Here is a 15404-nt window from a genome sequence, read left to right as displayed (position 1 = left end):
GCCACTTCAAATCATCAAAATTAAATGAAATAAACATTTGAATGCATCAGTCTGTGTGTAATGAATAAATATAATGTACAAGTTACACCTTTTGAATGCAATTACTGAAATAAATCAAGTTTTTCAAAATATTCTAATTTACTGGCTTTTACCTGTATATATAAATAAAATAAATACTTGAATTTCAGTGTTCATTTATTTACACATATGCACACACATAACACTCATCTCCTCATTGTTGAGTTAAGGGTTGAATTGTCCATCCTTGTTCTATTCTGTCACTATTTTTCAAACCATGCTGAACACCCTTTCGCAGGTACCCAGAAAGGTTTCGAGTACCACCAAAAAAACTGAATCTCTGAAGACAGTATAAAAATCTGTGTTAAAGGTGTACAAATACTGTTTGTATAATAAGCATGTTATTGTTTACAAATGAGGGTTAAGAATTCAGTACTAAAAAAAAACAACAAAAAAAATTGTGGCTTAAGTACAGTTTTTTAATTGAGCTGCTGCATTTTTTGGTTGGGTTGTTTATTTATTTTGAGTAACTTCTACATTTCTAAAAGGGGAGGAATGTAATAGAGTGATCTATGTTTGTCTGTTGCCATCTCCTGGTGAATGTTGGCTATAGCGTACTGGGGTTACTTTTTGGTTGGCCAACGATTTATGTGGTGTTGCGCACCTGACGTCAAGTGTGTGAGTCTGTTCTGAAGTCTACAGTAAAGAGACGTACTTCATCCCCTCGCCTGTTTATTGCCGCCAACTCAATTTATTACAACAACATTGCTGTTTACGGCAGACGAACTGCTTTACGGTAGAATAAAACATGACTGCTGTTGTTGTGTATTGTTACCGCACTGGGAGGACGTTAATGAAACTGCCTAACAATAAACCCACATAAGAAACCAAGAACTCGCCCTCGATCAGTCTACAGTTATAACGTGTTTGGGCAGGCACGCTGTTTATATTGTGGGAAAGCGGACGTGAATACAGGCTGTTGACACGTCACTCAGGTCCGCATGGAGCTGGAGGGGGCGTGGCTTCCAGTTCCGCCTGAATTTCGAGAGATTTTCGGGAGAAAATTTGTCCCGGGAGGCTTTCGGGAGAGGCGCTGAATTTCGGGAGTCTCCCGGAAAATCCGGGAGGGTTGGCAAGTATGTACTGGATACTCATTATACAGTAAAAAAAAACTGGCAGGAGGTTGCCTACAGCCACAGCTGTTAACGTCAATGTCTGACGATTGTAAACAGTCGCTGTTTGTCAGCTGAATCGTGCAACTGACATTGTAAAGTGCATGCAGAGGTAGATAAATCTTCAGGATGACAACGACTCATGATATTTTCAATGCAGATACCATCATCTTGTGACATTAATTAAAACAAATGAAATAAAAAAATAAGTACATCAGGAGGTTGCCTTCAGCCAAAGCTGTGAATGTCACTGCTGTTTGAGTCGGCACTAATTAAAAAACTGCCAGAGGATATTTGCTTTTATAGACCACGCACTGCAGCTGTTAAGGGACGAGAAAAGTTCATTTAGGCTCATTGTGATTTTACAGCCAAAGATGTTATCTTTTTTTTTTTTTCTTAACTTGGAATTGTGCTGATAATGCATGACCTGACCCCAGTCTTTTTCTGCAAGCGAGTCCTCCAGATAGTGTATGCAGTGACTATCATTTTTTTAGATCTTTAAGATGGAAACTGTAGCTGCCATTATGATGTGCAGTGATGTTTTTTAATTACCATAAGTCTTGAACTATACAACGCATTTCAATAGTTGGAATCTGCGCTTTTGCATGATATTTTAGTGACTAGTGTCCTGATACCAATATTATTTCGATACTTTTCTAAATAAAGGGGACCAGAAAAAATGGCATTATTGGCTTTATTTTAACAAAAAATCTTAGGGTGTGGCGGACCGGTACATTTCAGAGGTACCGAATATGATTCATTAGTATCGCGGTACTATACTAATACCCGTATACCGCACAACCCTACTAGTTACTATGGTAATCTACGTCACAGCAGGCAGACCAAGCAGTGTGGGTGGGGAGCGTTTCCACAGAGTGTTTCCAGAGCGGCCAGCCTGAAATGTGGGTGTCAGGGACAGACGCGGAAGGAGATTTTTATAAGAAAGTTCTAAAGCCTAGTGATATATCAGATTGTAGATGTTTTGTGTTTTTTTACCCTTCACGTTCATATTTCGCTGTGTTTGTTGCATTTGGCTTGATTGTAAAATATGTCGATTGAGAGGGGGTGTGACGTTCATATGTTGTCAATATTCAGGGTTTTATCGTTCATAGAAAAAAATAAAATTCCATTCCGTTTTTAAGGCGGTCTGTCATAACATTTTTAGCATTCAATCAGACTTTATTGTGAGGTTTTGTATTAGTTTTCCTAAAAATAGATATACGGTACTGGCCCCCAGACACATTTTTTTTCTCTAAATTTGGCCCCCCCGAGTCAAAATAATTGCCCAGTCCTGCCGTACAACCCTACTAGTTACTATGGTAATCTACGTCACAGCAGGTCAGACGAGGCACCAAGCAGTGTGGGTGGGGACCGTTTCCACAGAGTGTTTCCAGAGCGGCCAGCCTGAAATGTGGGTGTCAGGGACAGACGCGGAAGGAGATTTCTACAAGAAAGTTCTAAAGCTTAGTGATATATATATATATATATATATATATATATATATATATAGATATATCAGATTGTAGATGGGTTTTTTTTTGGTTTTTTTTATCCTTCACGTTAATATTTCGCTGTGTTTGTTGCATTTTTAATAATAAATAATAATAAATGTTACTTATAAGGCGCCTTTCTGGGTACTCAAGGACACCGTACAACATCAAAACAATAAAATCAAATTGGATAAAAACAACAACAAAGATAGATAAGATAAGATGATTACAATGAATAAGCAATCAGGAATAGGTGTGTTTTGAGTCTTGATTTGAAGAGGGATATGGAGTCTAAATTATTCCATCCATCCATTTTCTACCGCTTATTCCCTTCGGGGTGGCGGGGGGCGCTGGAGCCTATCTCAGCTACAATCGTGCGGAAGGCGGCGTACACCCTGGACAAGTCGCCACCTCGTCGCAGGGCCAACACAGATAGACAGACAACATTCACACTCACATTCACACACTAGGGCCAATTTAGTGTTGCCAATCAACTTATCCCCAGGTGCATGTCTTTGGAAGTGGGAGGAAGCCGGAGTACCCGGAGGGAACCCACGCAGTCACGGGGAGAACATGCAAACTCCACACAGAAAGATCCCGAGCCTGGGATTGAACCCCAGACTACACAGCACCTTCGTATTGTGAGGCAGACGCACTAACCCCTCTGCCACCGTGAAATTATGAATTACAAATTTTTGTTGCATTTGGCGTGATTGTAAAATATGTCGATTGAGAGGGGGTGTGACGTTCATATGTTGTCAATATTCAGGGTTTTATCGTTCATAGAAAAAAAAAAAAATTCCATTCCGTTTTTAAGCCGGTCTGTCATAACATTTTTAGCATTCAATCAGACTTTATTGTGAGGTTTTGTATTAGTTTTCCTAAAAATAGATATACTGGCCCCCAGACACATTTTTTCTCTCTAAATTTGGCCCCCCCGAGTCAAAATAATTGCCCAGGCCTGGCTATAGCAGGACTGACATATCGATTCCTATTCATGAGCGTCGACTGCAGGAATGGAGGACAGAACCAAAGGCTGCCGTGCTCATCCTAGAGTCACAGCTGCAGACGAGATATCACACAGACATGATAAATGGAGCATAGATAATATGCGCTGGGCTAGGAGGGATGGCGCCATTCTGACTGACTGCTACACTCTGATCAATACAACATAGAACGTGAGCCAAAAAAAAAAGGTCATAAGAAGCTACACTACTGCAACAACTCATTCACCTTGCATCAGCACAGAGGAAACCAGGACATGAAAGCATCAACATGCAACTCTGCCTTATCTAGCACACTCGCAACGCCACACAACCGCTGGTGTAAGCCTCTTCCCGAGTGAAACACCTCACGCCTGCGCTCCCTACCGAGGTCGTCCTGCAAGCTGGTGGCACCGACAGTCGAGGCCTTGTCCTGAGAGCCGTCCAGGTGCGTGCTTCCGTTCCTGGCCAGCAGGGAGGCGCTCGTGCTCAGCACTGTCACCTGGGACGAGGTTCGAGATGGCTGACTTTTCACCTGGGAAGCGCAAGACTGGGAGGCCTGGCTTAGGGCCTCCTGAAGACTGTGGGGAGAGGGGGGAAGGGGGGGGGGGGGGGGGTAGAATGAAGTTGGAAGAAGATGAGAAGCACTGGAGGTTGAGGAAGGTCAAGTGGGAGAGTACCGTAAACGGCACAAATGGAATGGGTAGGGCTTCTAGCTACTGTGGCTGCCTTCTTTGAGGTCCAGCTTTTTTGTAAACTTGCTATAGTGTAACTTTCAAAGTCCAACAACGTCCCCCAAGATTGTACAATTTGGAAGGTGTTCTGCTTTTTCTTTGGCTTTTGGGGCATTTTCTTCAGACTCAACGAGCAGAACCTAAGAAGCCATGTAAATTACCCTATTTTTCAAATTATAAGTCACTCCAGAGTATAAGTCGCACCGGCCGAAAATGCATAATAAAGAAGGGAAAAAACATATATAAGTCGCACTAAATTACCGTATTTTTCGGACTATAAGTCGCAGTTTTTTTCATAGTTTCATAGTTTGGCCGGGCGTGCGACTTAAACTCAGGAGCGACTTATGTGTGAAATTTTTAACACATTACAGTAAAATATCAAATAATATTATTTAGCTCATTCACGTAAAAGACTAGACCAGGGGTCGGCAACCCGCGGCTCTAAAGAGCCGCATGCGGCTCTTTAGCGCCGCCCTAGTGGCTCTGGAGCTTTTTCAAAAATGTATGAACAATTGTTTTAATATGGTTTCCGTAGAAGGACAAACATGACGCAAACCTCCCTAATTGTTATAAAGCACACTGTTTATATTAAACATGCCTCACTAATTCGAGTATTTGGCGAGCGCCGTTTTGTCCTACTAATTTTGGCGGTCCTTGAACTCACCGTAGTTTGTTTACATATATAACGTTCTCCGACTTTCTAGGACGTGTTTTATGCCACTTCTTTTTCTGTCTCATTTTGTCCACCAAACTTTTAACGTTGTGCATGAATGCACAAAGGTGAGTTTTGTTGATGTTATTGACTTGTGTGGAGTGCTAATCAGACATATTTGGTCACTGCATGACTGCAAACTAATCGATGCTAACATGCTATTTATTTTTTGCGGCTCCAGACAGATTTGTTTTTGTATTTTTGGTCCAATATGGCTCTTTCAACATTTTGGGTTGCCGACCCCTGGACTAGACGTATAAGATTTCATGGGATTTAGCGATTAGGAGTGACAGATTGTTTGGTAAACGTATAGCATGTTCTATATGTTATAGTTATTTGAATGACTCTTACCATAATATGTTATGTTAACATACCAGGCACGTTCTCAGTTGGTTATTTATGCCTCATATAACGTACACTTATTCAGCCTGTTGTTCACTATTTTTTATTTATTTTAAATTGCCTTTCAAATGTCTACTCTTGGTGTTGGCTTTTATCAAATACATTTCCCAAAAAAATGCGACTTATACTCCAGTGTGACTTATATCTTTTTTTTCCTTCTTTGTTATGCATTTTCGGCCAGTGCGACTTATACTCCGGAGCGACTTATACTCCGAAAAATACCGTAAATGAAGCAATTTCAGTAGGAATTGCGTGTGAATGCTCCAACGCGGAAGCTGAACTGAAATGCTGATGGACTGTAGAATTAGTGTAAGAATAGTTTGAATGTTGAAAGGGTTCGAATGTCGAAATGGTTTGAATGTTGAAGAGCTGACGCCAAACTGAAATTCTAGTGTAGAAATGGTGTGAAAGTTGATATCGTCTAAAGGTTGAAAAGGGGTTGGGAGGTGAAGAGCCAAAGCTGTACTTAAATGTAGTATGAATCTTGAAATGCTAACTGTTGGTATAGTTAGAAGAGTTGGCATACCGCAAGAGGTTACAAAGTGACAGACTCTATCATTTTTTGCTCGTAAATATATGGCATTAACTAAAAGGCTGGCATAAAAAGTTAGCATGCTAACAAGGGAACAGCTAGCATACTTCTAAGATTGTGGCGCCAAGTAACGAAATCCGTGAAAATGTGCAAAATTTGCTACAATGCTAGCATGCTTACACTTTACCCTTATGATAGAAGTGGAAGAGCGTACATACATCTAAGATGGCGGCAAGTAACGAAAGCCAGGTTTATTAGGTTAAAATGTACAAAATTAGCTAAAATGCTAGCATAAAACATTAGCATACTAACATTAGCATGCAAACATCAGCATGCAAACAGGTGAAGCGCTAGCATACTTTGTAGATGGCACCAAGTCAGGGAATGCATGGTTATTAGGTTAAAAAGATCGAAAATAGCGAAAATGCTACTAAAAATGTTAGCACGGTAACAGGAGAACAGCAAACATACTTCTAGACGGCAACAAGTAACGGAATCCATGATTAGTAGGTTTAAAACGTACAAAATTAGCTCACATTAGCATGCTCGCAGGTAAAAGGTAGCTTACTTTTGAAATGGCGCCAAGTAACGGAATCCAAAAAGTACAAAATTAGCTAAAAAGGGTGGAAATAGGACTTGGAAAACCGGGAATTCTTGGAATTTTTTGGAACTTGGAATTATGACAGTGGATATTTCCAGGATGAGTGGAATAGGTTTGAGGCGCAATGGTTTAAATGGTTGAAAAATGTGGGAGTTGTGGAAGTTTGAAAAATGGCCCATTCATTTTGAATGGGAAAAATTTACTGGAAAACTGGTAATTTGGGGAAATCCTGAAAATGTTATGAGAATTATTGATGGCGAGCCCATGTGGCTGAACATTTTGAAGTTGGAATGGTTGAAATCGTATTAAAAATGTGGAAGTAAGAGGGCGTCAAAAAAACGCTAAGGAAGAATAAGAATAGATAGATACCGTATTTTTCGGACTATATGTCGCAGTTTTTTTCATAGTTTGGCCGGGGGTGCGACTTATACTCAGGAGCGACTTATGTGTGAAATTATTAACACATTACCGTAAAATATCAAATAATATTATTTAGCTCATTCACGTAAGAGACTAGACGTATAAGATTTCATGGGATTTAGCGATTAGGAGTGACAGATTGTTTGGTAAACGTATAGCATGTTCTATATGTTATAGTTATTTGAATGACTCTTACCATAATATGTTACGTTAACATACCAGTTGGTTATTTATGCCTCATATAACGTACACTTATTCAGCCTGTTGTTCACTATTCTTTATTTATTTTAAATTGCCTTTCAAATGTCTACTCTTGGTGTTGGGTTTTATCAAATAAATTTCCCCAAAAAATGCGACTTATACTACAGTGCGACTTATATATGTTTTTTTCCTTCTTTGTTATGCATTTTCGGCCGGTGCGACTTATACTCCGAAGCGACTTATACTCCGAAAATACGGTAAATGAAGCAATTTCAGTAGGAATTGCGTGTGAATGCTCCAACGCGAAAAAATACAATAAATACATTTTCCCAAAAAATGCGACTAATCGTATTTTTCGGACTATAAGTCGCAGTTTTTTTCCATAATTTGGCCGGGCTCCAGTGCGACTTATATATGTTTTTTCCCTTCTTTATTATGTATTTTCGGCAGGTGCGATTTATACTCCGGTGCGACTTATACTCCGAAAAATACGGTATATATGTTTTTTTTCCTTCTTTATTATGCATTTTCGGCCGATGCGACTTATACTCCGGAGCGACTTATACTCTGAAAAATGCGGTACATTTTAGTGTAGAATTGCGTAAGTGTGAATGCTTAGAGGCATTGACACAATATTTTCTTGCCTGTTGTTTTTGTGAGGTTACCAAGATGGATACAGGCAACTAAAAAATTAGATGTTTCTCAGCTGGCAAACAAGAGTCAAGCAGAACGAGACATCCTCTCAAGTAGGGATGGGTATCGTTCCCATTTGAACCGATACGGTACCCATTCCGGGTACCTGGGAATCGATAGCTGTACTCAATGGTACACAGTTTCGGTATTAATAAATGTCAACTGTTTGATATTATAACTTTTTTTTTTAATATATGTAACATTTAAAAATGAGCTGATTGTGATACCTGTGCCGTCCAGTTGTTGTATTTTCTTATAAGATTTGAGTCTCATTTCCAATGCAGTTGCACTTCCAAGACATTAGATGGCAGTGGTGTATAGGCTATATCGGGCTCTGGGATATCTATGGTATGTTGTCTAACTCGAAAGCAACTTTTCCAGGAAGCTGAATCTGTTATGTTGCGCTTTTCAAAGTGTTTATACTGTAAGTGTTGTGCTTATTACACAACAGCGGTTTGATTTTAACATTCAGCTTTGTTGTGTTTTTCATTACCTAATTTGGAGGTGTTAAACTCGCCATGTAAAATCGCTAATGCTAATAGTAGCTTGTCTATGGTAAATCCAATGTAAATTAGCATCAGGCTAGTGCATTTTGGAAGAATGAACTTTACGTTGGAGCATTTTCTACCAAGCATACTTGCTTTGTTGGCATTAAAAATTGCAACATTACCTAGAGCAGTGTTTTTCAACTTGTTAGAATAATTATGTATATATTTATTTATTTATTGTTGGAATAATTATGTATATTTATTTATTTATTTATATTTGAGCAAAGGCACATTTTTTGCGTTGAAAAAAATCCAGAGGCACACCACCAGCAGAAATCATTAAAAAAGTAAACTCAGTTGACAGTAAACAATTTGTTGTCGTAATTGTAGGATATGACTTTAAACCATAACCAACCATGCATCACTATAGCTCTTGTCTCAAAGTAGGTGTACTGTCACCACCTGTCACATCACGCTGTGAATTATTTTGAGTTTTTTTGGCGTTTTCCTGTGTGTAGTGTTTTAGTTCTTGTCTTGCGCTCCTATTTTGGTGGCTTTTTCTCTTTTTTTGGGTATTTTCCTGTAGCAGTTTCATGTCTTCCTTTGGGCGATATTTCCCGCATCTACTTTGTTTTAGCAATCAAGAATATTTCAGTTGTTTTTATCCTTCTTTGTGAGGACATTGTTGATTGTCATGTCATGTTCGGATGTACATTGTGGACGCCGTCTCTGCTCCATACTAAGTCTTTGCTGTCGTCCAGCATTCTGTTTTTATTTACTTTGTAGCCAGTTCGGTTTTAGTTGCGTTCTGCATAGCCTTCCCTAAGCTTCAATGCCTTTTCTTAGGGGCACTTACCTTTTGTTTATTTTTGGTTTAAGCATTAGACGCTGTTTCCGACATCTACAAAGCTATTAGCTAGTATTACACAGTTACTCTGCCGACACTCAACAACAACACATCATTGGCGGACTATAATTACTGGTTTGCAAAAAATATTTTCAACCCAAATAGGTGAAATTAGATAATCTCCCACGGCACACCAGACTGTATCTAAAAAAACACTGAAAAACACTGACTTAGAGGGTGTTTGGTTAAGTCCGCCCTAAGTGCAGCTTGAGTGATTGTTTCCTTCAGCCGGTGTTTAGTCCGCAACAAGTGACAAGACTGAAAACGGACGTGACGTCACATGCATTAAGTTACCAAAATATTGCACCGTTTAATTTACGTGAATCGATACTAGTATTGACGGAATTTAGTCGGCGCCTATAAAACATACTTGCCAACCTTGAGACCTCTGATTTCGGGAGGTGGGGGAGTGGGGGGTGGGGGCGTGGTCGGGGGTGGGGCGGGGCGTGGTTAAGAGGGGAGGAGTATATTGACCGTTATATACTGTGTGTGTATATATATATATATATATATATATATACATATATATCTACATTCTGAAAATATGCAAACAAAACTGTGTTTAGATAATTGATACTTCAAACTTACATAAATAAATCTTAAAAATATAACATAACTTGGCTTCTGAGAGCTTCAAAATGTAATGAATAAAATGCTAAAATTGTTGATAAACAAGCAATTATTTTAATAATTAAATATGGTCATTTTAAATGAATTATTATGATAATTTAAAATTAATTATTTCAAATATGTTTATTTTAATGTATAATTCTATGACTGGATGTAATAAGGAGTCAGAAAAAATACAAATAAAAATACAATTAATTTTGATGTTTTTAGCAAAATATAGTAAAAATGTATTTCGTTTTTTTATTTTTTTATTAATAAATATATGTATTTTTAGGTAAGATAAACATAATAATACAATTGATCTCTAGTCTGGATGATTTAGTTCTTGTCACCCTGTTGTCCCCTCAGGTCCGCATGGAACTGGAGGGGGCGTGGTGTCCAGCTCCGGCTGAAAATCGGGAGATTTTCGGGAGAATATTTGTCCCGGGAGGTTTTCGGGAGAGGCGCTGAATTTCGGGAGTCTCCCGGAAAATTCGGGAGGGTTGGCAAGTATGCTATAAAAGAACCAAATTCGGTACCCATCCCTACTCACAAGCTCTTGGCATGCGGATCGTAAACATTTAGCTTTACAGTACTGTGGTTTTTGAAGACCTCTAACACAGACTGCTTCATGACACTTTTAGTACATGTTGAGTGGGTTTTCTGTTCTTGATGAACCACCAACTCTGTCCAATGGGTTCATTGTGCAAGATTTGAACGCACAACAAGTCGGGAATACTTTGGAACTATTTGCTAACAGAGGAAAAATGCATTACTGGGTATTTTGGGCACAAAGACTATTGTGCAAACCATGTGTCTCGTTTAAAAACACACATCAAAGTGTGTATAAATTCTCATCTTAAAAAAAGATCTTGAATAAGTTATTGAGCCAATCATGAGCAGTGCTGAGGAGATGGGCTCGATTAGCCGGGCCTGGCAACTCTCAAAGGACTCCATTATTTAGTCCACAATTCAAAATGTGTTATTTAAAAGGAGGACATGGCAGCATTAACAATGCTAAGAAGATTTCTGGGGGTGGTGGTGGTGGTGGGGAGCAGGCCAGGATGAAAGGGATCTCATGCAAAAGCAGGAAAAACACGGCGTGACAATGATGTCAAGTCACATGCACGCCAGAAGATGATGTTAAAAAGTTCCCCCTCCAGGATGAAAAAAATATATAGTAGCAAACATAATTCAAAAGTAAGAGGCGAGAGCTGGCAACATGCTCATACCAGGCCACAAAAAGGTCCTCCATGCTCCAAGTCGTACCTGAGAGGAGATCCAATGAGGGAGGAGGGCGGCGTGGGGTTACTCCCGGCGTTGTGCCGCCGCCGCACCGCCTGCCGGCGAAACGTGCTACGTTCACGCCGAAATACCACCGTCTCCTCTCCGCCCGGGGCTGTGATGGTGAGAGACATGATTTCGGCCGGTCAGAGTGAACGTTTTTGTTTGGGTTGTCTTTAACTTCGGATCTTCATCAGTTAGATTTTGCCAATCAGTCGAATCTATGGCATTTTTCGAAGAGAAAAATAAACAGTATAACGTCCCACGATGTAAATATAGCCGCTATAAGGTGATTCTTTCAGATACTTATAAAAGGAATATAGTCTTTCTGCGTGGGTTCCCTTCGGGTACTCCGGCTTCCTCCCACCTCCAAAGACATGCACCTGGGGATAGGTTGATTGGCAACACTAAATTGGTCCGAGTGTGTGAGTTTCAGTGTGAATGTTGTCTGTCTATCTGTGCTGGCCCTGCGATGAGGTGGCGACTTGTCCAGGGTGAACCCTGCCTTCTGCCCGACTGCAGCTGGGATAGACTCCAGCCTCATTTGCCACCCCCCCAAAAAAAGGCTTAAGCACTCTGATAAACAAGTCAACACTGTAGAGATTGGATTATTTAGTGAGGTCCTTGGCTTGGCTCGGCCGACAAGACATCAAACTTGACCAAATAGAGGAAGTAAAAACTAAGAAAGTTTCTGTAAGTGAACCTGCGGAAGGATTATTACTAGAGATGACCAATAATATTGGACTGCCGATATTATCGGCCGATAAATGCTTTAAAATGTAATATCGGAAATTATCGGTATCGGTTTCAAAATGATCAGTATCGGTTTCAAAAAGTAAAATGTATGTCTTTTTAAAATTCTGCTGTGTACACGGACGTAGGGAGAAATACAGAATGCCAATAAACCTTAAAGGCACTGCCTTTGCGTGCCGGCCCAATCACATAATAGCTACGGCTTTTCACACACACAAGTGAATGCAAAGCAAAATTGGTCAACAGCCATACAGGTCACACTGAGGGTGGCCGTATAAACAACTTTAACACTGTTACAAATATGCGCCACACTGTGAACCCACACCAAACAAGAATGACAAACACATTTCGGGAGAACATCCGCACCGTAACACAACATAAACACAACAGAACAAATACCCAGAACCCCTTGCAGCACTAACTCTTCCGGGACGCTACAATATACACCCCCCCGCTACCTCCTACCTCAACCCCACCTCCCCAACCCCGCCCACCTCAACATCCTCATGCTCTCTCAGGGAGAGCATGTCTCAAATTCCAAGCTGCTGTTTTGAGGCATGTTAAAAAAAAATAATGCACTTCGTGACTTCAATAATAAATATGACAGGTCCATGTTGGCATTTTTTTTTAATAACTTGAGTTGATTTATTTTGGAAAACCATCCAGCGGGGCATCACAACAAAATTAGGCATAATAATGTGTTAATTCCACGACTGTATATATCGGTATCGGTAATTAAGAGCTGGACAATGTCGGAATATCGGCAAAAAAGCCATTATCGGACATCTCTATTACCTTTGCCAACAAAAAGAGATACACAGGGCAAAGCAGCACCTTTGAGAGTTTTGTGTCTGACTGTACTGGGTCCCGGAGAGCACGTCCCCAATAAAGAAACATCTTATCCAACACTATTAGTTAAATATCCTTGTCTGCATGCAAATAGTTTTCTAGAGAAAGAGATGTGGGAGGCCAAAACACACCGTTTAGGACATGTGACATCACGCCAGGAAGCAGCAATCGCTTTTGAGTTAAAATTGTAAGGAGATAAGTGGCAACACTAAATTGGCCCTAGGGTGTGAATGTGAGTATGAATGTTGTCTGTCTATCTGTGTTGGCCCTGCGATGAGGTGGCAACTTGTCCAGGGTGTACACCGCCTTCCGCCCGAATGCAGCTGAGATAGGCTCCAGCACCCCCCCGCGACCTCAAAAGGGACAAGCGGTAGAAAATGGATAAGAATCATCGTTCGCTTTCTGAACTAAAAACTATTTTTCAGCACAGAAGAGCAATGTTCCGTCTAAGGCAGGGGTCGGCAACCTTTACCAGTCAAAGAGCCATTTTGACCAGTTTCACAAATCAAAGAAATCAATGGGAGCCACAAAATTCTTTTGAAATCTTAAATGAAATGACACTGCATAAAAAGTTTTATTTTTGCTTTGTGCTATGTATAAATCAAGGGTTTCGAGTTTTGTATGATTGGCGCTTGACAGCGTCATACTTGTCAACCTCCCAATTTTTCCAGCATACTACGAATTTCAAGGCAACTATTCTCTCGAACGTGCCGTGACGGTACAGCATTTAGCGCCCACTACAACCATCGTGCCGGCCCAGCCACACGTGGTATGGTACTTCTGCTTGCTCACGTTAATGACAGCAAGGCATACTTGGTCAACAACCACACAGGTTACACTGACGGTGGTGGTATAAACTTTAACACTCTTACTAATAATGCGCCACACTGTGAACCCACACCAAACAAGAATGACAAACACATTTCGGGAGAACATCTGCACCTTAACACAACACAAACACAACAGAACAAATACCCAGAATCCCATGCAGCCCTGACTCTTCCGGGCTACATTATACACCCCGCTACCAAACCCCGCCCACATCAAAATCGAAGAATATTAATCCTGGGAGTTTTCTGCGAGAGGCACTGAAATCCGGAAATCTCCCGGGAAAATTGGGAGGTTCGGTAAGTATGCAGCTGAGCCGCAGCTGAGCCGCATCAGAGTGCGGCTCCGGAGCCGCGGGTTGCCGACCCCTGGTCTAAGGTGTAAGCACCGCTCATGCGTCCTCTGCGCACAGCAATTCTATGCCGCACACAAAATAAAATCCGACCAAAAACTCTAAACAAAATAAACAATTAATTCTGTGCGATTTTGCAACGCAACTCTGTGATTGAGAGGTGACAACAAGACGCCACAACAGCTAAAACAATGATCGTCAACAGTGTTCGATTTTTGTAACGCCTGACATGACGCTTTAGTGAGCAAAACTGTCTACTGTCGGCGACTCGGTCATAACCACACCACAAACACATTGGCAAAAAACTACTATCCAACAAAACTGGCCATTTTCTGCCGCACAAACCATGCCAAAACCAACTCTGTCATCTGTAATTTTAACAGCAGGCGCTCTCTCTTTCTCACTTATGCCACTCATTAGACTCAGCCATTGATAAGTTCATGGCCACACAAAAAGTCGGACAACTCCAACACCACACATATTGTGTAAATGCCAGGTCGTTACACTATGATGCGGCTCACACGCAGCCAATCAATGTCATTAACAGCGTGTAATGCGTGCGTTTTGCTCTGTTATAGTACAGTATAATTGTTTGTATATAGCAGAGGTGCTCATTACGTCGATCGTGAGCTACCGGTCGATCTCGGAGGGTGTGTCAGTCGATCACCAGCCAGGCATTAAAAAAATAGTCCTAAAAATGAGCGATCATAAATCTTCACTATGACGTCACTTTCGTCACTTGATTGACATTCACGGCACCCGAGGGTCTTCCGAGATGACGCTGGCTGCTGCCAGCTCATTAAAATTACCGACTGGAAGGCGAGAAACACTTTATTTCAACAGACTCTGGCGCTGTAGCTGTCGTCAAAACTCCAAAGACCGACTGCACAGTTGCGCTAACAAAATAAGAGTCTCAGAAAGCTGGCGTGCACAAGCTAGCAAGCTACGGAGTTTGCCGACAATGTATTTCTTGTAAAGTGTATACAAAGGAGTACGGAAGCTGGACAAATAAGATGCCAAAAACCAACCACTTTCATGTGGTATTGGACAGAAAGGGGGACTTTTTTTCTCCTCCATTCGAAAATGCGGACATTATGAGCACCACTGTCTGATTCCTATCAATGCAAGTCATCAGAATCAGGTAATACACCAACTTATATTCTTGTCTTCATAAAAGAAAGGAATCTATATGTGTTAAACATGCTTGTATTATCTTTAAACACCTTTAACTTATTAACAATATTAACTATATGTGTTAAACATGCTTGTATTATCTTTAAACACCTTTAAGTTGTTAACAATATTAACTATATGTATTAAACATTATTGTATTATCATTAAACACCTTTCATTTTTTAACAATATTAACTATGTGT

At 40.5% G+C, this 15404-nt stretch overlaps 1 protein-coding gene across 4 annotated transcripts in view; it reads right to left on the bottom strand.

The window, feature by feature from the left end:
* Nucleotides 1-15404, bottom strand: part of pcnx1 (pecanex 1) — a 145346-nt gene that overhangs the window by 83168 nt on the left and 46774 nt on the right. For 2 of the 4 annotated variants that reach the window (XM_061969017.1, XM_061969018.1), the window contains exons 7-8: nucleotides 11232-11361; nucleotides 4051-4244 (exon numbers count right to left, since the gene is read on the bottom strand). The exons of the other annotated variants lie outside the window; for them this stretch is intronic. In XM_061969017.1, coding sequence (XP_061825001.1) covers nucleotides 4051-4244; nucleotides 11232-11361 — 324 coding nt within the window. The remainder of the gene's footprint in view (nucleotides 1-4050; nucleotides 4245-11231; nucleotides 11362-15404) is intronic. 4 annotated transcript variants of the gene reach the window in all.

The sequence above is a fragment of the Nerophis lumbriciformis genome, linkage group LG08 (genome assembly GCF_033978685.3).
Source record: "Nerophis lumbriciformis linkage group LG08, RoL_Nlum_v2.1, whole genome shotgun sequence".
NCBI classification, from domain to species: domain Eukaryota; kingdom Metazoa; phylum Chordata; class Actinopteri; order Syngnathiformes; family Syngnathidae; genus Nerophis; species Nerophis lumbriciformis.
Note: the sequence above shows the minus strand (reverse complement) of the source record. Positions and strands in the feature narration are given on the sequence as shown.